Here is a 23298-nt window from a genome sequence, read left to right as displayed (position 1 = left end):
TGCTGTTTTCGGATGGAAAGGCTTATAAATATCAATTAAATCTATCTGGTCTATTGTGTCATTTAAAGCTTGTGTTTCCTTATTCATATTCTGTTTGGATGATCTGTCCATTGGTGTAAGTGAGGTGTTAATGTCCCCCACTATTATTGTGTTACTGTCAATCTCTTTTATAGCTGTTAGCAGTTACCTTATGTATTGAGGTTCTCCTATGTTGGGTGCGTATATATTTGAAATTGTTATATCTTCTTCTTGGATTGATCACTTGATATTTACGTAGGGTCCTTCTTTGTCTCTTGTGATAGTCTTTATTTCAAAGTGTATTTTGTCTGATATGAGAATTGCTACTTCAGGTTTCTTTTGATTTCTATATGCATGGAATATCTTTTTCCATCCCTTCACTTTCAGCCTGTATGTGTCCTTAGGTCTGAAGTGGGACTCTTGTACACAGCATATATACAGGTCTTGTGTTTGTATCCATTCAGGGAGCCTGTGTCTTTTGGTTGGAGCATTTAGTCCATTCACATTTAAGGTAATTATCAATATGTATGTTCCTATGACCATTTTCTTAATTGTTTTGGGTTTGTTTTTCTAAGTCCTTTTCTTCTATTGTGTTTCCCACTTAGAGAAGTTCCTTTAGCATTTGTTGTATAGTTAGTTTGGTGGTGCTGAATTCTCTTAGCTTTTGCTTGTCTGTAAAGCTTTTTATTTCTCTGTTGAATCTGAATGAGATCCTTGCTGGGTAGAGTAATCTTGGTTGTAGGTTCTTGTCTTTCATCACTTGAAATATATCCTGTCACTCTATTCTGGACTGCAGAGTTTCTTCTGAAAAATCAGTTGATAACATTATGGGGTTTCCCTTGTCTGTTATTTGTTCCTTTTCCCTTGCTGCTTTTAATATTTCTTTGAATTTAATTTTTGTTAATTTGATTAATAGGTGTCTCAACATGTTTCTCCTTGTATTTATCCTGTGTGGGATTCTCTGCCCTTCCTGGACTCGGGTGGCTATTTCCTTTCCCATGTTAGGGAAATTTTTGACTATAATCTCTTCAAGTATTTTCTCAGGTCTTTTCTCTCTTTCTTCTTCTTCTGGGACCCCTATAATTTGAATGTTGGTGCATTTAATGTTGTTGCAGAAGTCTCTGTGACTGTCCTCATTTCTTTTCATTCTTTTTTCTTTTTTATACTCCTAGGTAGTTATTTCCACCATTCTATCTTCCAGCTCACTCATTCATGCTTCTCCCTCAGTTATTCTGCTATTGATTCCTTCTAGTGTATTTTTTATTCCAGTTATTGTGTTGTTCATCACTGATTCTTTGTTCTTTAGTTCTTCTAGGTCCTTGTTAAATATTTTTTGTATTTTCTTGACCCATTTCTCATCGGTATTTTCTCATGCCTCCATTCTGTATCTGAGTTTTTGGATCATCTTTACTATCATTACTCTGAATTATTTTTCAGGTAGATTGCCTATTTCCCCTTCATTTATTTGGTTTGGTGGCTTTTGCCTTGTTCCTCTATCTGTGACATATTTCTCTGTCATCTCATTTTTGTTGATGGGTGGGTCTATGTTCCTGTCTTGCTGCTTGTTTGGCTTGAGGCACCCAACACTGGAGTTTGCAGGCAGTTGTGTGGAGCTGTGTCTTGGTGCCAAGGTGAGGATCTCTGTGAGAGCTCACAGAGATTAATGTTCCCTAGTGTCTGAAGTTCTCTGTTAGTCCAATGCTCCCACCACAGGGGCTCAGGCCCAACCTCCAGCCTGGAATCTAAGATCCCACAAGCCATGAGGTGCAGCAAAAAGGAACAAAAAAGAGAAACAGACAACAAACAAAAAAGAGCAGAACAATAACAAAGAATAAAAAATAAAATAAAATTAGAAAAATTAAAAATATATTAGAAAAAATAAAACCACAAAACACAACAGCCAAAAAATTTTTTTAACTTAAAAAATTTTTTTTAATTAAAAAATTAAAATTCCCTGGTGCCTCTGCTATCAATTTCATTGCCCCCACAGTGAGCTACATCCAACCCCTGCCTCCCCAGGAGGGCCTCCAACACCTTTAGGTAGTTGTCTGGACCCTCTGTGTCAGCCCCACCTCTGTGTGTGTTTCTTTCACCAGTGTCTGCTCCTGAAGTTAGTCCAGAGCACACGTGCTTGTGCAAGCCAGCTTGGGGGCAGGCTTCTGTGGGTGTGTCCACAGGGGCCATCACAGCTTGAGGAGGCTTTGGAGAATGGTGGTGCTCTGCCTCCCTGGACTTTCACAGCCCTAGGAGGGGCTTTGTCAGGGGTGGCACATGGACCACCAGGACCTGCGCAGCCTTTGTAGGGGACAGTGCTCAGGTCCACCAGGACCCAAGCAGCCCCCAGAAGCCCTGGGGGGTGTTGTACTTGTGTCCATTGGGACCCGAGAAGCCAGAGGAGGCCTCAGCAGGTACAGGGCTCAGGCATGGGACCTATATGGCCTGAAGAGACCTCCATAAGGTTAGGGCTCAGGCCTGGTACCCTAGCAGGCTTGCTGGGGCCTAGTGGTGGGGGTAAACCCTGGTTTGAGGGGTGGTTGAGCCTGCTTAAGTGTGTGCCCCTGCCACTGCCCAAGGAGGCCAGGCTGGTGGGCAGAGAAGGGTGTTGCAATGGTGGCCTTGCCCTCTGTGCGCACCACTCAACAATTGCACCCCACTTCTCTGGTGGCCCGGGCCTCCTCCACCAACCTTCCTGGCTGTGGAACACTTCTCCTTGCTATTCCAGGTCATCTTCCCACCTCCCACAGCCATCCCCTCCCTGGGTCCACCTTCCAAACCCCACTGTCCAGCACCCAACCCTTCTCCCCACCAGGGGACACACAACCCAGGCTAGGGTGTTTAGGGGCCTGGCACAGACCACACACACAGGCCCCACCCTGTCCCTCTCCCCACAAACCTTTACAGGGTACCCTTCTGACCCCCCACCCCTTGAAGATGCCCCCTGTCATTGCTGATCCCCCCACCACTAGTGGGTCCCCCTGAGTGCTGAAACCTCTCCTCTCCCCCAGGTCCTCCCCCTAGGGGTGCCAGCCCTGTCCCATCTCCATCACTTTTCCCTCCCACCGTCCCTCTCTCCTTCCTCCCATGTCCCACCCAGCTGCACAGGGACCCCTCCTGTCCCCCAGCTGTCCAAGGTTCCCCATCAATGCCCAGCAGGTGCTCTGCACGAACTGTTCTGATGCACCCCTGCTGTACTTGTGAGGAGATGCAAACTCCACTTTCTCCTACTCTGCCATCTTGAACCAGGGTTTGAAAGTCTCCTGATTATATTTATGTTTTAGAAATATTATTTTGGCTACTGCATGGAGAATAGCTTTGACGGAGTCAACAGTGGGTACTAGGAGAACAGATAGTAGACAACTGAAGGAATATAGGTAAGAAATGAAATGGGGAGAGTGGATGAATTAGGTATTTTGTAGCTGAATCCTTAGAACTTTATGACTGACTGGATATTGGGAGTGAAGGGCAGGCTAGAGTTAGGACAAAGCCCAGGTTTCTGGCTAGGGCAACCAGAAGGTGGTCTTATCACTCACTGATATGGGGGAATAAAGAAGAGAATCAGGCTTGGAAGATACAATAAGTTTTATTTTGTGCATGTTGAATGTGAGACATGTTTGATACTTGTGATAATCATGAGAATGTCTCCTCTGCTCCTTTGCCTCAGGAAAGTGCAAAAGATATAGATTTCCCTATAAACTACTATGAATTTGACCAATTTTCCTAAAAGGAAGTTGAAGATCCTACACAAATCTTTGAGAATAGAAACCAATTCTGTCACCCCTTTCTTTAACTTCTCTACATTTGACTCTGTATTAGATGTGGTCTGATCTTTTACTTTCAAAGTATGGTTATCATATAGACAATTAAATTTAGCTTCTCCTGACCCAATAAACATGGTGTAGTTGACCACCTCTAAGAGAGTCCCCAGTGATCTCCACCCCATAGTATCTACACACTTGTGTAATTTCATCCCCTTGAGTGTGAACTTTTCAACTTTCTTCTAAGGAATAGTATACAGCAGGACTGATGTGATGGCACTTCTGAGTTAGGTTATAAAAGGAGTGTATGGCTTGTTTTGGGTGCTGTATTTCATGCTGTCTCTTGAATACCTTGCTATGGGGAGAATCAACCTCCATGTCATAAGGCAGTGCTATGAAAATGTGCATGTGGCAAAGAACTGATGCCTATCAGGAGCCATATGAGAACTTGGAAGTGTATCCTCTTCTAGTTGAGACTTGAGATGACAGCAGCTGACATCTTTTTTTTTTTTTTTTTTTTTTTTTTTTTTTTTTTTTTTTTTTTTGTGGTACGCGGGCCTCTCACTGTTGTGGCCTCTCCCGTTGCGGAGCACAGGCTCCGGACGCGCAGACTCAGCAGCCATGGCTCACGGGCCCAGCTGCTCCGCAACATGTGAGATCTTCCCGGACCGGGGCACGAACCCGTGTCCCCTGCATCGGCAGGCGGATTCTCAACCACTGCGCCACCAGGGAAGCCCAGCAGCTGACATCTTGATTGTAGTCATGTGAGAGATCACAAGCCAGAATCACCCAATAAAGCTGCTCCTAGATTCATGATCAACAAAAACTGTCAGATAATAAATGTTCATTGTTCTCAGCAACAAGTTTTGGAGTAATTCATTATGCAGCAATAGATAACTAATATCCCTAACTTGCTGGCAGGGCAATCAGGCTGAGTCATGGAAACTATATTTGAGACAAAGGCATGAAAATGTAGTGATTGACAGAGCATAAGCTATTTTACTTATTGAAGAATTAAAATAGTACATTAACAAAACCTTATCTGAAAGAGAAATAACACCAGAACTCTTTTGAATGTGATTATCATCTAAACCACCAGAAATACCTATCCTGTTGAATTCCTTCATAGTTATGTAAATCAAAGGCTAAGAGATTGGCTGGAATCAGGATGTGAGTTATTGGATAGTTTATTTTGGAAAGACTTAGATGAATCAATAAGACCCTTTAATAAAATTGAAATGAAACCTAACCTCTGGAGAAAGGGTACTCTGTCATTCCTGTAGCCAAGGCCCCCAGTCAAAAGGAAACAAAGGATTGTGACAATGATCCAGTGAACTTGGCCCCAGAGATCCCTTAAGCTTATCTCTTGGTTGACTTTGGAGAGTGGACTGGGCATGATTTAGAGGCCAGAGACTTGTTTGACAATGGGAAGATGAAAAAACTCAAGCTGCAGACCCATCCTTTGATCTTGAGCCATTAGAACCACAGAGTCTCTTGGACTCTCATGTCTGACAAATGCTCAGTTATTAATGAGTGACAAGGCTGCTGCCATGAATGGTAAAGGATTGTCTTGCTATCTGAGATGGGAAGTGCCTGACCAACACCCTCTTCTCTGGTTGTATGAGACAGGGACTCAACAGGGAAGAGATAGGAGGGGGACAAAGACATCAGTTCAGGAGATGGTCATTTAGAGCTTCATGTTACAAGTGGTTTTGGATTTCCAATGATGAAACAAGTCTCTCCAGCACAAGGCAGCCGCAGGTCATAATCCTAGGACCTGGCTGGTTTTGTCAATCTGGCAGTTCAACGTCAGTGCAAAGGACATCCCCAATACCTGAGGAAAGAGTTGGGAAAATGTGAGGTCTTTACAGGTGGAAACATCTCACCCATGGTCCCTGGGATCAGTCCCAGAGAAAAAGAAATTGTCCATCACACTGAGACTACCCTTCCTATTATCACTTCTAATTCTTTCTCAGGAGTTTTCTCCTTTAGCTTTAGAATGGCAGTGGGGAGACAAGTGGGGTTAATGATGGCAAGACAGTAGAGTATAAAGTGTTGGGACATATTTTGTCTCCTTAAGAAATCACAGAACTTCTGCTGCTGGTATAATCAAGCTCTGCACAGGTCAACACTTTGTTCAGTGAGTGATCTCTACCCTTGCCTTTGGTCTGCTTGGTTTCCTAGCAGAGAAAAGTCATTTCTCTCTGAGCTTCTTGATTAGGTCTTAGCTAATCTGTGATACACTCAAGACACTTGGGTATAAAAATGGTAGAAATATCACATAATTAAAAAAACAAAAAACTACCTCCCATTCACCCCTGACTTGTCAAACTAAGCAGAGAAGCAATGAAGAAATTGATTACAGTTTTCATCACCAACTCCTGATTAGCACACAAGGCCAATTTTTCAAGCAGAATGATTTATTCATCACAGGTTTTTCCAGACCAGCTCTGTGAAGGAACAAAGTAAGGTTCTGCTTGGTGGCTTTTAATTTGACAATGAAATACTCATTTCCCTTAGGGATAAATTGACCAGATAGATCTTACAGCATACTTTCTGTATGCCTTAAACTGGTAATAACATCATTTTCTACTAGACTAGGGGAGCTCATATTTATGTACCTGGTACCGTTCTAAAAATTACATGGCATCTCATTTAATCCTCAAAGTAGTTCTCTGGTTAAGCTCTTACCTGGATCACACATACACAGATAGTGATGATTCCAATATACAGGAAATTGGAGTGAAACCACAGTTTTGCTTTTACATAGCAACCCTAGAAAAAATTACAAGTACAAATGACATTACTATATTACTCAACTTTATCAGGTAGCTTATTTGGGAAGATAGTTTGTATTTTGCCTTATGCCAAGAGACTTAGGCCAGGCATTATATTTTTATTTTTTTATATGGATGAAGAAATGGGCATAAAATAGAAAATATTAAACTAGAGACTTTTCTGGTATTGTTATCATTACAGTGTCATCTAAAGTAGAAGCCTTAGATCTTTACACACTGAGTTAAACTAGATCCTAAGAGGCAGGTCAACAACATATGTCTTTGTGTTTTTTGAATATTCATTAGTGTCTTGGGATTGACAAATGGAATATAGGCTATGCAATCCTAGGACTGGTTGCATTTCAGCTTCTGCATCAAAAGCCAGCAAACATATAATAGGCCTGCCAAGCTGCAGGGCAGTTTTTGGTTGGTAGGTGTCACAGTCTTTCTTCACAGACCCTCCCAAATTCCAGAGATTTCCAAAGAACCTCAAGTGAGTAACATGGGGTAACAGGACATTAGGGACTTAGTCTAGTTGAAAGTTGATTTGGACTTCTTCTCTGGGTCTAGTCAGAAGTTCCATCAACTCTCTCTTCCCCAACTCCTCACTCCTTCACTTATGATTCATTGTGCTAAAGGGTTGGATGCTGCCATCTCCAAGGAAGGAGAGCAGGGAAACAGGTAGAGAGAGAAGCTTTTCTGCTTCACCCTTACAATTTCACTTTCAACCATAAGAAGACCTAATTCTTGCTCAAGAAAAATCTAGACATAGTCTTCTGCCACTATCACATAAATTTTCCCCTCTAATGTAATAGTTTATAGTAGCAATATTCTTCATGGCATCTCTAATCTAGATGAACTTATTCTTTTTGTTTTTTTTTTTTTTTCTTATTTGTCTAGTTATATGGGTTGTTTCCCTGGTCTGTCTCTTTTTTTTTTGTGGTACGCGGGCCTCTCACTGTTGTGGCCTCTCCCGTTGCGGAGCACAGGCTCCGGACGCACAGGCTCAGCGGCCACGGCCCACGGGCCCAGCCGCTCCGCGGCATGTGGGACCTTCCCGGACCGGGGCACGAACCCGTGTCTCCTGCATTGGCAGGCGGACTCTCAACCACTGCACTACCAGGGAAGCCCCCCTGGTCTCTCTTTTGTTTAAGGTTTCCTGTTTCTGACTGGGAGGACTAGGTCCTGTATGACTGGAGTTTCTAAGGTAATTAAAAATTTAACCACAGTGGCCAGTAGCAGAAAAGTTTCTAAAAATAAATTACCTTAACTTGTGGATCTGAGGGGCAAGATGCTGGTGGGCTGCCCGTCCAATCACTCGTGCCATTTACACCACAACACTTCAGCTGAAAGCCAAACCCCAAACAAGTGATGGTTAGTAAGGTAACAGAAAGAAAACCATGGGCCTTGGAGAAACCGTAGGCCCTTCAGATCTGACTCTGTACCAGAAAATCCAGAGTTGGTCTGACTACTATGGCTCCTTAGAACTAAGTACTTTCAAATCTGTGATACCATTTCCTTCACAATAAACTTCTTGAAGTAGAGAGGGCATATTTAATTTATTCACATTTTACAAATAAAAAATTAGGCACACAGGAGACTTTATAATGGAGGGATCAGGCTGACCACACCTAGACCCATTGTATGGCTGTTAGCATAGCTGATGCTATCTTGGGCCCTTACAGTTTCTCCTGTCCTACCACTGACCCTACCCAGGGTACAGTAAATCACTTCTATGTCACAAAGAGCTTTGTAATTAATAGATATTGTGACCTCTATGCTCTATTAGTCCCCAAACAATGATGATAACCTTTTCTGATGTACTCCCAGTGCCCACAAGACTAGTTACCATCCATTCTGACTTAGGAATGTATGTCCTGTTTCCAAGCATCTACCTCCATACCCTAAGCTAACTATAAAATTGTCCCAACAGCTCCTTGGCAGTGTGGAGTGTAGCTTCCAGATCATTGTTCTCCAGATCCTAATACTACCCTGTGAGTAAGTTATCCTATAATAAACTGATCCAGTGATTATATGGAGCTGCCTGCCTTGTGTTTTTGTCTCAAGATGCCTCCTCAGTTTACTGGGCACTTTCATTCCCTCCATCCTTGGACAATTGGCAAGCCAGGCAGGAAACTGAAAATAAGGCAGAAATGGGTGAAGGGGCCAAACAGGGAAAAGCTTGTTGTCTGTGGGGGAAATCCCAGGCTGGCCAGCCATTTCCATGTGTGGTGATCTGGCTATATTTATGGAACACTTCAGGCTGGTGCAAGAGTAGAGAGATACACTGAAAACACCAAAGGCCATACTAGATGTATTAACTGAAGAGGTAGCAAAGCAAATATGAGGTGAGAATAAAAGTGAGCAAGCTATTGCAGCTGTTGCATGGCCTTTGTTATGCACTCTAAATATTAGCACAGAAAAGGAATTACAGTTCACCTGGGAACTAGAGAAGACTAAAGAGGAGCTGGCACTAGAGAGGACTGTCTGGATGGCATGTTTTGCAACTTAGGACATTATGTCAAAGAAAATACAACAAGAGGAAGAACATATTAAAGTGATGGAATGTAAGATGGCTAATCTTGACTTAGGAATGCACGTCCTGTTTCTAAGTATCTACCCCCATACCCTAGGTTACCTATAAGACCATCCCAATGGCCCCTTGGCAGTGTGGAATGCATCTGCAAATGCCTCCAAATCATCTGCCCACTCCCAATCCCACTCTGTAAGTTACCCTATACTATAATAAGCTGATCCATTGATTATATGGAGCTGCATGCCTCACTTTTGGGCCTCAAGATACCTTCTCAGTTCATTGGGCAGTTTTTCTTCCCTCTGTCCTCCGACACTCACCAATAAGTCTTAAGATCACACAAAGTAGGACAATCAGATATTCTGTGCCTGCTTACATGATGCTGTAGGAAATATTTATGTTAGTCTCACCTCAAATGGAACCTTTATCAAGTCTCCAGATTCACAAGTATGGGAGACAGAGACTCCCTGATGCTAAAATATTTTGAGAAGCAAGTAGACAAATCCAGAAATTGGGGGATTCTATAGGACAAACAACCTAATTTCTTTCCATAAGTGAATAGCATGAACACAGAGAGATACTATAATAGATTAAAAGAGATTTAGAGACATATTATCCAAATATAATATGTGGACCTCGTTTGGATCTTGGTTGGAAGAAACCAATTAAAAATAATATTTTTAGGTAAATGATTATAGACATTTATTAATGATATTAAAGAATTATTGTAAAATTTTAGGTGTATTAAAAAGACCTTATTTTACAAGAAGATTAAACAACACACTTCTAAATAACACATGATCAGAGAAGAAATCTCAAGAGAAATTTTAAAATATTGGAAAATGTATATAAAAATGAAAACACAACTTATAAAAATATATGGGATGCAGCAAAAGCAGTGCTTAGAGGGAAATTTATACACTGAATAAAAATATTAGAAAAGAAGAAAGATCAAAAAATCAATAATCTCAGTGTATATCTTAGAAAACTAGAAAAAGAAAAGCAAATTAAGTTCAAAGTAAGAAGAAAAATAAATGAGAATTAAAGCAGAAATCAATGAAATTGAAAACAGGAAATCAATAGAGAAAATCATCAAAATTAAAAGGTGGCTTGGAAAGATTGATCAAGATGGTGGAGTATGAGGAAGTGAAGCTCACCTCCCCCTATGAACATATCAAAAATACATCTACATGTGGAAAAATTCTTACTGAAAACTCACTAAAAACTGGCAGAAGGACTCCTCTACAACCAAGTCTGTAAAAAAATACGCATATAATTGGGTAGGAAGGGAAAAAAAAGTGATTAGGTCAGGACCTGTGCCCCTGGGAAGGAACTCAGAGTGAAAGGGAGAATGCATGGGTGAGATACTGACCCTGGGGAGTGAGTGGTGAGAACCATAAATTTGGAGCCCCAGTCGTGGGGTCCTATGCTTGGGAGAAAAGGTGCCTTGTCTGACTGAAGTACTGGTTGGATCAACAGGAGGGCTGTGGAAGCCTGGACTCCACTCGTGAGGAGCGCATGCATGCTGGCTTGCCTCCAAGGCAGAGTGGAGAGATGTTTGCTTTAGCAGCTGCCAGATTTCTTGCAACCTCATACTCACATGTCCTAACCCAAGCCAAGCAAACGTTCTGGCCCCACTTATTCCATGTCACAGTGCAGCCTTGATCTGGGGTGGCCATGACCAAGGAGAAGATGTAAATCGTGGGACACAGAGGTGACCCAGTATCAGGGCGGAGCCTGGGTGGGGCAGCAGCTGCCATTGTTGGTGTTTACTCAAGCAGTGCATCAGAAACATCCTAGATGGAGGCTGTTCCACCACCTTCCCCATGCCCGTCATACCCTGAGAGTCCATGCGGACCACACCTCCTCTGAGGTGTGGCTCCACAACAGGGCAGGGGAGGCAGAGGCTGGGGGCAGTGATTGGCTGTGAGGGACAAGGGGATTTGCACCCACGGCTGCTTCTGAGCAGAAGGAGGGAAACAATTGCAGGTGTCTGTGAAGCAGCACATCAAAGAGCTCAGATGTCTGTCTTCAGCTGACACAAGCCAAGAGCTCACAGGGCTCCCACTTGCTTCAGCACTTCCCCTTTCTGGGTCAAGGGTCCAAGTGCAGGCAGAGGGGAAAACACACACTTAAAGGGAACAGAGCCAGTTCAGGTCTGACTCTTGGGGCTTTGGTTCCAGCAACTTGGATCAGACCCTGCCACTGATAGGACAGTGATGATCACTGAGCAGAGGGGAAGTTCCACCTTACATCTGGCTCTAGATCTAACCCTTCCATCTCTAGTCCCATTCCCCACCAAGGTGATAGCTGTCAACACACACTAAGGAAAGACATGACTTGCATCCACATCAGATCCAGCTCTCCCACCAAAGGCTTTGGGCATGCATAGTCTATACAGGGACATTCCCACATAAAAACACTCCTTCAAGACTGCAGTAGGTAACTCTTTCACATAAATTCATAGAGGCAGAGAAAGTTAAGCAAAACAAAAAGACAAGGGACCTGCTCTCAACTGAAAGAGCAAAAGAAAACCCCTGAATAAATAAATAATGCAATATAAATAATTTACAGATAAAGAATTCAAAATATTGGTAATAAAAATGTTAACTGAATTAGGGAAAATAAGAGATGTACACAGTGAAAACTTTAGAGGGGAACACAAAAATATAAAAAAGAAAGAAAGAAAGAGTATACAGAGTGGGAAGGAAGACATAAAACCGTTTTTGTTCACAAGTGATATGATCCTCTGTGAAGAGAATCTGAAAGAATTGACATAAAAAATTCCTGGGACTAACAAGCAATTATAACAAGGTTGCAGAACATAAAGTTAATATACAAAAGTCAATTGCTTTCCTATATTACAACAATGAATAAATGGAATTTGAAATTAAAAACACAATACCATTTACACTAGCATCCCCCATTACTTATGTATTCAATATAAATCTAACAAAATATGTACAAGATCTGTATGAGGAAAAAAATTCATAAAACTCTGATGAACAAAATCAAAAAAGAACCAAATAAATGGGGAGATATGCCATGTTCGTGGATAGGAAGACTCAGTGTTAAGGTATTAGTTCTTCCCCACTTGATCTATAGATTCAGTGTTATCCCAATCAAAATCCCAGCCAGTTATTTTATGGATATGAACCAACTGATTCTAAAGTTTATATAGAGAGGCAAAAGACTCAGAATAGTCAATACAATATTGAAGAAAAAGAACAAAGTTGGAGGACTGATGTTACCCAGCTTCAAGACTTACTATAAAGCTACAGTAATCAAGAGAGTATGGTATTGGTGAAAGAGACAAATAGATTTAGAGAGCCCAGAAACAAGCCTGCAAAAATATAGTCAAATGATCTTTGACAAAGGAGCAACGGCAATACAATGGAAAAAAGATAGTCTGTTTAACAAATGGTGCTGGAGCAACTGGACATTCACATGCAAAAAAAAAAAGAAAGAAAGAAAGAAAAAAATCTAGACTGAGACCTTACACCCTTCACAAAAATTAACTCCAAATAGATCATAGACCTAAAAGTAAAACACAAAACTATAAAAATCCTAGAATATAATACAGGAGAAAACCTACATGACCTTGGTTATGATGATATATTTTTAGAAACAACACCAAAGGTATGACCCATGAAAGAAATAATTGATAAGCTGGACTCAGTTAAAATTAAAAGCTTATATTCTGCAAAAAACAATATCAGGAGAATTAAAAGACTGGGAGAAAATATTTGCAAAAGACACATCTGATAAAGGATTGTTGCCTAAATGTTAAAAAAAAACCCTCTTAAAACTCAACAATAAGAAAACAACCAACCTGATTTAAAAATGAACAAAATGACCTTAACAGACACCTCACCACAGAAGTTATACAGATGGCAAATAAACATATGAAAATCCATATCATATGTCATCAAGGAAATGAAAATTAAAACAATGAGCTACCAGTACACACCTATGAATGTGGTCAAAATCTGGAACACTGACACTAAATACTCATGAGACGTGGAGCAACAGGAACACCCATACATTGCTGGTGGGAATGAGAAATGGTACAGATGCTTTGGAAGACCATTTGGAGGACTTTAAAAAATTATACATACTTTCACCCAATGAACCAGCAATCATGTTCCTTGGTGTTTATCCAAAGGAGTTGAAAAGTTATGTCCACAGAAAAAAAACTGATCATGGATGATTATAGCAGCTTTATTCATAATTGCCAAAACTTGGAAGCAACCAAGATGTCCTTCAATAGGTGAATGAATAAGTAAACTGTGGTATATCCAGAAAATGGAATATTAACACTAAAAGTAAATGAGCTATCAAGCCATGAAAAGACATGGAGGGATCTTAAAAGTATATTAGTAAGTGGAAGAAGCCAGCTTGAAATGATTATATATAGTATGACTTCAACTATACGACATTCTGGAAAAGGGAAAACTATGGAGACAATAAAAAGATCATTGGTTGCAAAGGATGGGGTTAGGGGGAGGTATAAATAGGCAGAGCACAGAGGATTTTTAGGGTAGGGAAACTACTCTGTATGAATTATAATGATGCACATATGTCATTATAAATTTGTTCAAATGCATAGAATGTGCAACACCAAGAGTGAACCCTAATGTTAACTATGGACTTTGGGTGATAATTATGTGTCAATGTAGGCTCATCCTTCATTTTAAAAAAATGTACCATTCTGGTGAGTGATGTTGATAATGGGGGAGGCTATGCATTTGTGGGAGTATATGGGAAATCTCTGTACCTCCCTCTCGGTTCTGTTGTAAACCTAAAATTACGCTAAAAAAATAAAGTGTTTGTTAAAAAAGAAGTTATTATCTTTATATTTAATTTTAATTGATATAATATCTACTATTTGCTTTAATAAATACTAGAAAAAAAAGCACAGAGGGTTAGCTAAAACTACATCGGCAAAATGTTGACTATTGATGCTGGGTGATATGTACCCAGAGATTCATTTTTCTATTATTCTCTTTTCTTTTGTATAAGTCTAGAAATTCTATAATAAGAAGGCTTCTAAACAGTATTTTTTTAAAAAAAGAAAGAATTGGTGATCCAGAAAGGTTAAGTGACTTTTCCAAGACTACCCAATCCTGGTCTCTGGGCTTTAATTCCTGTGCTATTTCTTTTACTCCACACTAAGAAGGCATAGCAGGGCCACAGGCAGCTCCATGTGGTCATAATGGTATTGTCTGAGACACAAGCTATGCCAGTGTCATGCTGGCTCCCTGACCCCAACACACCAAGGCAGGAATACCAAGTTAATATATATGTGTTTGGGTGGGTTAGGGCATGAGGAATGGGGTGCTGGTGAGCTAGATAACAGGAATGATTTGGGCTACTCAGGACTTCAAAAGAGATTTCTTGCATTAAACAATTTCTGTTTTCAGAAAAATTTTGGAAAATACATAAACGAATCCAGTATAACATGTTTGGGTCTTTCTTACATCTTAGTAGGGTTTACAAAATGAGCCTGAATGGGTGAAGGGTAAAAGAGAGAATGTAGAAAACTTTGTACCAATCAAGCTGATTCCTGTGCTCTCCTGTTTGTGATAGCCAAACATTATTCTGAACCTAGGGGCTGCGGACCTTAGATTCTGAAACTTTCATGAAAAGAAGACCTGTCTAGTCCCCAGGGACTGAGCTTGGAAAATTATGTCTGGGCTGAGCTGAGGAGGATTCCACTTGTACTCACAAATGACTGGATGGAGTCCCATGCCGCCTTGGTGCTGTTGTCTGAGTAATATTGCTGGATGCTGTCAGTCAGACCCTCAGCCACATAGTCATTCAGCTGGGTGGGGCACATTCCAGCATAGAAGACATTGTAAAAAGCAAGTGAGTTCAAGGAACAAGGAATTTCTAATGTAGCCTAACAAAATGGTTCCATCTGCTCCTCCCTTCCAAATGGTCTCCTCAGAACTAGGAAGTGAGGGGAGGGAGCTTATATTTAGGAAGAAATGCTGAGGATGAGATGGCATTGAAGGAAGAAGTACACAGTGGTCTCTTGTCCTTCCAGAACTCTGGCTTTACAAAGGAGGAAAACGGACAATCAAAGCATGAGTTCTCTTAGGCACTGAGACAGATATTCTGTACTGCCAAACACATGGAGAAAAGTAAATAGGTAAATAGGAGGAAGATAAACTTGCTTTTTTACTGTTCTTCCTATTGATCCTTCAAAACACCACTTAAATACAATCTCCTTCATGATTTTTTTTCTCTCCCCAATTGCAATTAATTCCTCTTTCCTTCTTCCTTCTACTTTGATTCTAACTCTATCATAGGACTTATTTTGTGCCAATTTCTTCCCCACTGCACACTACCCACTCTTAGCAATACAACAATGAATTTTATTCTCTATAACTTACCTTCTGTTCATACACGAAGAGCAGGATGGCCAAGGTCACCTCAGAAAGGAGGATAATCAGCAGCAGGACAAAGAACTGGGGCAAAGAAGACAGATGCTCACAGCACTGATCCTCATTCCTCCCCCACTTCTACTCCACCCTGGGAGCATCCTGCCTGTTCGAGCTTTCATAAGCTTTCTCTTGTTTTGTGAGGAATATTTCTTTTCCTACAACTAGACTCCAAGACTCTAGAGGGCAGATCAGCTGTCTTCTAACTTTGTTCTCTTCTTCCCATTGTGCTTCTACCCATTGTGCCCACTGAGCTCCATGTGCATAATGAATACGCAATACCATTTGTTGAATCAGTGAAGAAGTTTTGGCATCAGCCTATTGAAACAACTGAGCAAAAACTAGTAAACTAAACCACGTGTCTTTAGAGTTTGGGGCCTTGTCTTTTCTTCAAGCAAAGGGCTATTTTGGAGTGGAGGAAGGTAATGGTAGAGCTTGAGAGGAGCCCTGTACAGATGGAGAGAAAAGGTGCTCTAATCATGGTCTTAACTCATATTTATCTCCAACTCTAGGTGCTTATGCTAATCACAATTAACAGAAAACTCATTTTCACATATTCACTATCCTTCATTTTTTACCCCAACACAAATTTTGACTACTTAAAACCTTTTCCCCAAGTCTATAATCTTCCATCTTTTACCACTAGTCTGGGAACTATCTGAGAACAAAGACTTTCTTATTCTATCCTCTTTTTTAAAAAAAATTTATTTATTTATTTTTGGCTGTGTTGGGTCTTCGTTGCTGTGTGCTGGCTTCTCATTGTGGTGGCTTCTCTTGCTGCAGAGCATGGGCTCTAGGTGCACGGGCTTCCGTAGTTGTGGCTCACAGGGCTCTACAGTGCAGGCTCAGTAGTTGTGGCACACGGGCCTAGTTGTTCTGCAACATGTGGGATCTTCCCAAACCAGGGCTCGAAGCCATGTCCCCTGCATTGGCAGGTGGATTCTTAACCACTGTGTCACCAGGGAAGCCCTCTTATTCTATCTCTTGACTCCAGTTTAACAGTTGACCCATAATGGAAAGAAGATTAACCACATGACTTGAGGAAAAAGATAGGTGATTGGGAACCCATATTTATGGATAGAGTGGCACTGTTATACCGAACTCTGTTCTGAGCATACCAGACAAATGAAGAGCTCTTCCTCCATAGATCTTACAGGAAAAACCCAAGTCTAAAGGTACTCCTTAGGATAGGTAACTGACAGGGAGCAAGTGAAAAGCTCTAGCATCTCTCTTGTTAGACCTCAATGGCTGCAGCCTAGGCCTTCACCCGGTTGGGTCACTCAAACTATGGTGTATCTAGTGCAGATATCAGATAGGTAAGCATCCTCTGCCATTTTAGGAGGTTTACAGCACTCAGAAGAATCTAGAGACTATATTTTCCATCAGTTAGTGACTCTGAGTCAGATCCTGGAAATATATACTAATGTGAGGAGGATTTAAGCAGATGGATGACAGTTGATTCCAACCAGATATAAATAAGAAATGGGAGGGGATAAATTGGGAAATTGGGATTGACATATAAACACTACTATATATAAAATAGATAACTAATAAGAACCTGCTGTACAGCACAGGGAACTCTACTCAATACTCTGTAATGGCCTGTATGGGAAAAGAATCTAAAAACAAAAAAAAAGAGTGGATATATGTTTATGTATAGCACATTCACTTTGCTGTACACTGGAAACTAACACAACATTGTTAATCAACTATACTTCAATAAAAATTTTAAAAATAAAATAAATGATGAAATCATTAGGAAAAAATGAAGAAATTAAAGTTATGAAGGCAAATTATAATGATAAGGTCATCATTAACAGTGTAAAATGGATGTCAAGGAGGATAGCAATGCCCTCTCTTATCTATCCCTGGGACCCCGGTCAAAAACAAAATACTACTGGTCTAGACAGAGTGGACTGATCTGAGGTGCCAATTTTATGTTCCTATGATTTCCCTGCACTAATAGGTGAGCTTCCAGAAAACATCTTGCCTGTGGCTTAAGCCAAGGCATCATGTCGCCCCACTTAGGGCACCACATCAGCTGTGAGAGTAACTCACCGACATAAGCAGGCACTTATTCTCCTTGATGGATCCCATGCAGCCCAGGAAGGCAACCACCATGATAATGGAACCCACGATGACAAGCACATTGCCCAGCGTGAGAGAGGGTAGGTTATGGAAGAGCACTCCAAAGTTGTTATGGATCAGGAGGTAGATCCCAAATCCCAAAATGCAACAGCCACAGAACTGAAAGGAAGAATCACATAACATTCTGAAATAAAATGTGGTTCTTGAATATCTCCTCATACTCACTTACTTGAGATTAGAATCACCTTTTTCTATTGGTTCTACCCAACAAACTCTTTACCCAGATTTCCCCGTGCACCTAGAAAAAAAGTTGTCACTTCCTGTGATGTCCCACTCATGCCTCATCCTACCCATATCAGATACCAGGAAAAGCTCATTCCTATGGGTAACACAGTATCTTCATGCTTCAGATTCTCACTCTTGCTTCCAGATCTTCATGATTCAGATCCCTACTCCTTGTTCCCTCAACTGCTTATATATGGTCTTCCTTTTGGAAACCAGAACCATGTAAAGGGAATACCCTGGTTGAGAAGTTCATCTTTCTTGGCAGAAAACTACAGAAGTCAAACTTTTAAGAATCTTCTCATAGAAACATGAGTACCAACCTATCCTATATCTGAAATTCAATTGCTGAATCTGGTATAGTGACACCTCCCCAGAAAAGGTGACTTCCTTTTCAATCAGCTATTTTTTCCAAGGGGTCAGGTTTGGGCATTGGTGGGGAGCAGGAAGAAAAGAGCCATTCAAGACAAGGAATGTAGAGTCTTAGGCTTCTGACCCATAGATGTCAGCAGTGAGCAATAATAGCCTAAATTTCCCAGAGAAACAGTATCCCCTACTGCACTGGTATCTTTCAATTTTGCAGGCTTATACTATGGTAGGATAGAAAGAGGGGAGAAAATTATCATTCCCTTCTTCTTAGACTGGGTATATTGCACCTGACCTGGGCATGTGTGGGTTCCACTCCACACCAGGCTCTTCAGGAGAGCAGAGAGAAGTAGAGTGTAGCTAGGAAGAGGTGAGTTCAATCATGCTCAGAAGAGACAGACTTACCCAAAAGATCAAATTGAAGAAAAACAGGACATATTTCAGCAATTTCAAGCTACTCATGCCCATGCTGAGATATTCTTGCCCTAAAAAGTAGAAGGAATAAAAGAGGACATAAATGACCTGACTCTGCAAAGTGGCACCAGAGATCAGAGGACACATATGTCCAGGGTTCAAGGATCTCCAGCATCACCTTGGGTTTGAGCTGTGAATCTTTTCTGGAAAGTTTCCCCAAACTTCTTGCTCTTTTAGTCTCTGAACTGAGGAACCAGTTGGTTCATCTTGGACACTCACGTTTGTTTCATTTCAGCAAGCTAAGGATGCTGAACATTGAATTAAGCACTCTAGAAGTAAGCAATAGAGCCATTCTTAGAGGAGGGTTAGTCAGTGACACATACCAGACCAGTGCTCAGGGACTGAAGGAAGCCCTGGGATCAGGGATAGCTGGTCAATCAGCTGTGGAGAAGGTCAGTGACTTGATATACCCAGTTTCTTATGTACCCTGAGATGCATATACACTCTACATTTAGTCTATGAACTTCTCCACATGAAAAATGGGGGGTAACATATCTATGCCTCATTCATTCTACTGAAGAAACATATATGGTGTTTTCTGTTCTAGGTGCTGTGGGAGGTATAAACATGACTAAGCAATAGCTATCCTCCAGAAATTGTCAACCTTACAGCAGAGGTAACACTGACCAACAAATATCCAGTGAAGAAACAAAAAGAGATTACAATGAGAGCTTGAATTTTTTTTAAATAGAATTTTGTTTTTCAGTGAGGACATCAGTATCCACAGTCTGGTCCTCAATTCTAGAGATCCAGATACACAGTTTTGAATTTTCTCTCAGAAGTAATGAGTTTATGTAGAGTGACTCATACTTTAAAACTGCACATAAGGCTGATATACAAAGCAAGAAAGTCAATTTATTGTTTTTTCTCCCATTAGAACTATGCTTTTTCTAGTGCATAGATTGCTTTTATAATCCATCATACCCTTGTTGCAGTGTCAAGATACCCAGAAATCAGATGGTTTTAAGGGATAGTTCATTCAGGCTATAAATAAGCCTGATGAGCTACTTATGTTATATAATAGAGTAATCTTCTCTGTTAAAAAGGTCAAATACTTATATCTATCTCATACCATTTTCCTATTTCTTTATTTTGTCCTTCTCTTTTCCCTTCCTTCTTATCTTGACCCTCAGAATTATTCTTAATTGTTAATAATTACTTTAACCAAGTTAAAATAAAGGTAGATTTTAACTTTATGTGGAAATGCTTAGGAGGTAAAAAAATAAAAGTATGATGATTTATTACATAGGCTTTGAAGTCAAACTTGAAGTCAACTTTCACACATGCCACTGAACAGGTGTATGAGATTTGTAAACCTACTTAACATTTCCAGTTACAATTTATCCCTGTGTAAAATGAAGTAATACTTATACATTATAGGATAGAAGTAAAGGTTAAATCATCTTACCACAGAGATTGCTATATGACCAGTACTCAATAAATGGAACCCATGTTTATTTAGATGGATTTGAGTATTTCCCAGGCCTCATAGTCAAGGGTTAGCTGCTCAAAAAGACTACACTCATTTGAATGTGTTCATTTGAATGTCACCTCCTTCATCAATCCAGATGAAAATCTTTGTATTTCCATGGCAGTTAGTACTGTTCTTTGGGACTTGACATATTCATTGTTCATTACTTGATATTGCCTGTGCAAAGGGCTATCATAAGGAATCTCAAAAATTTGGAGATAAGGACTGGTAAATTTTATATCTTAAGAGTTAAATTAATTAAAAATTCTAGTTAAATAATTTATCCATAGATATATCTTAGTCTGGGAGATACTTGGTCAATGTACAGAGAAAAAAGAACAAAGCTGGAATTATAACCCTCCCAGATTCACACGTACTATTGGGTTGGCCAAAAAGTTCTTGTGGGTTTTTCTATAAGATCTTATGCATAAGATCAATACAAAGTTACAGTAATCAAAACAGCATGGTATCAGCCCCAAAACAGATACATAGATCAATGGAACTGAATAGAGAGTCCAGAAATAAACCCATGCACCTATGGTCAATTAATCTATGGCAAAAGAGGCAAGAATACACAATGGAGAAAAGACAGTCTCCTCAAAAAGTTGTGCTGGGAAAACTGGACAGCCACATGTAAAGCAGAGAGGTTAGAACATTCTCCCACACCATATGCAAAAATAAATGCAAAATAGTTTAAAGACCTAAATGTAAGACCAGAAACTGTAAAACTCCTAGAGGAGAACATAAGGTGAACACTCTCAACATAAATCATAACAATATTTTCTTGCATCAGTCTCCTAAGGCAAAAGAAATAAAAGCAAAGATAAACAAAAGAGACCTAATTAAAGTTAAAAGTTTTTGCACAGCAAAGGAATCCATCAACAACAACAACAACAAAAAAAACAACCTATGGGATGGGAGAAAATATCTGCAAATTATGCAACCAACAAGGGGTTAGTATCCAAAATATATAAATAGCTTATACAACTCAATATCAAAAAAAAAGATAATCCAATCAAAAATGGGCAGAAGACTTGAACAGACATTTTTCCAAAGAAGACATGCAGATAGATGGCTAACGGGCACATGAAAAGATACTCAGCATCACTAATTATTAGAGAAATGCAAATCAAAACCACAATGAGGTACTACCTCACATCTGTCAGAATGGCTGTCATCAAAAAGTCTACAAATAACAAATGTTGGTGAGGATGTGGAGAAAAGGGAACCCTTGTACACTGTTGGTGGGGATGTAAATTTGTGCAACCACTAAGGAACTATGGACGTTCCCCAAAAAAACTAAAAATAGAACTACCATATTATCTAGCAGTTCTACTCATGGTTATATACTGAGAAAAACCAAAAACTCTAATCCAAAAAGATAATTGCACCCTAATGTTCATAGCAGCACTACTGAAAATAGCCAAGACATGGAAGCAACCCAAGTGCCTATCAACAGACGATTGAATAAAGAAGATATTGAATTGAATAAAGAAATATATATTATATATATATTAGCCATAAAAAAGAATGAAATACTGCCATTTGCAACAATGTAGATGGACCTAGAGAATATTATGCATAGTTAAATAAGTCAGAAAGTCAAATACTATATGATATCGCTTAAATGTGGAATCTAAAAAAATAATACAAATGACTGTATATGCAGAGCAGAAACAGATTCATGGATATAGAAAATAAACTTGTGATTACCAAATGGGAGAGGGAAGAGGGAGGAACAAATTAGGGGTATGTAATAACAGATACAAATTACTATATATAAAATACATAAGCAGCAAGGATATACTGTATAGCATAGGGAATTATATCCATCATCTTGTAATAACCTATAATGAGTATAATCTGCAAAAATAATGAATCACTATGCTGTACACCTGAAATAACACAATATTATAAATCAACTATACTTAAATAAATAAATAAAATCCATAGTACTTCTGTATATTAGCAACAAATAATCAGAAGTCAATTTTTAAAAAATACATTTACAATAGCATCAAACTATGAAATATTTAGGGATTAATCTTACAAATGATGTGAAACACCTACACACTGAAAACTAAAAAACAAACATAAATAAACAAGAAAAACATTGCTGAAAGAAATTGAAAAAGATAAATAAATGGAGAGATATACCATGTACATGGGCTAAGAGACAGTGCTGTTAAAATGTCAATTCTTCCCAAATTTATAGATTCATTGTAATTGCAATCAATGTCACAGCAGACTTCTTTGTAGACATTTGACTATTGATTCTAAAATTCGCTTGGGAATGCAAAGGTCTTAGAATAGCAAAAACAAATTTGATAAAGAACAAAGGTGGAGGACAAGTACTACCTGATTTTGCTACCTTCTATGAAGTTACAACAATAAAGAAGGCATAGTATTGCCATGAAGATAAACAAATAGATTAATGGAACAGAATAGAGAACTAGACATATGTGAACAACTGATTTGCAACAAAGATACAAAGTTAATACAACAGAGAAAGGATATTTTTTCAACATGATACTGGAACAATTGGATATTGCAAATATGCAAAAAAATTAATTTGGATACATATATCTCAAAAATTAAGTAAAAAAATAGATCATAGATCTAAATATAAAACCTACAACTATAATACTCCAGAAGAAAATATAGGAGAAAATATTTGCAACCTCATTAGGCAAAGAATTCTCTGATAAGGCACCAAAAGCACAATCCATAAAAGAACTGATAAATTGGACTTCTATAAAATTTTTAAAAACTTCTGCTCTTCAAGAGATACTGTTAAGAGAATGAAAAGACAAGCCACAGATGAGGAGAAAATATTTCCAAATGACATATGAGATAAAGGGCTTCTATCCAGATTCCAAAATAGGTTATGGGAACCTCTGACTTAAAGGAAGTAGGTCAGAAGCACAGGTAATAACCTGGGCTTGGGACTGGTATCTTAAGTGGAAGGAAGTCTTGTGGAACTGAGCCCTTTACTCATGGAATCTGATTCCATCTCTGGGTAGACAGTGTCAGAATTGAGTTGAATTCTTGGACACTCTGCTGGTCTTCAAGAATTGCTTGTTAGTGT

The 23298-nt window shown here is 39.6% G+C and overlaps 1 protein-coding gene across 1 annotated transcript in view; it reads right to left on the bottom strand.

Annotated features, from left to right (window-relative positions):
- Positions 1-4944: 4944 nt before the first annotated feature.
- Positions 4945-23298, bottom strand: part of CD53 (CD53 molecule) — a 32097-nt gene continuing 13743 nt past the window's right edge. Inside the window, exons 2-8 of the mRNA XM_059081992.2 lie at positions 18671-18750; positions 17588-17776; positions 15482-15556; positions 14812-14907; positions 7816-7896; positions 6465-6548; positions 4945-5607 (exon numbers count right to left, since the gene is read on the bottom strand). Of these exons, the coding sequence (XP_058937975.1) occupies positions 5536-5607; positions 6465-6548; positions 7816-7896; positions 14812-14907; positions 15482-15556; positions 17588-17776; positions 18671-18733 (660 nt within the window). The 5' untranslated portion in view covers positions 18734-18750 and the 3' untranslated portion in view covers positions 4945-5535. The remainder of the gene's footprint in view (positions 5608-6464; positions 6549-7815; positions 7897-14811; positions 14908-15481; positions 15557-17587; positions 17777-18670; positions 18751-23298) is intronic.

The sequence above is a fragment of the Kogia breviceps genome, chromosome 1, assembly GCF_026419965.1.
Source record: "Kogia breviceps isolate mKogBre1 chromosome 1, mKogBre1 haplotype 1, whole genome shotgun sequence".
Classification (NCBI taxonomy): Eukaryota; Metazoa; Chordata; class Mammalia; order Artiodactyla; family Physeteridae; genus Kogia; species Kogia breviceps.
Note: the sequence above shows the minus strand (reverse complement) of the source record. Positions and strands in the feature narration are given on the sequence as shown.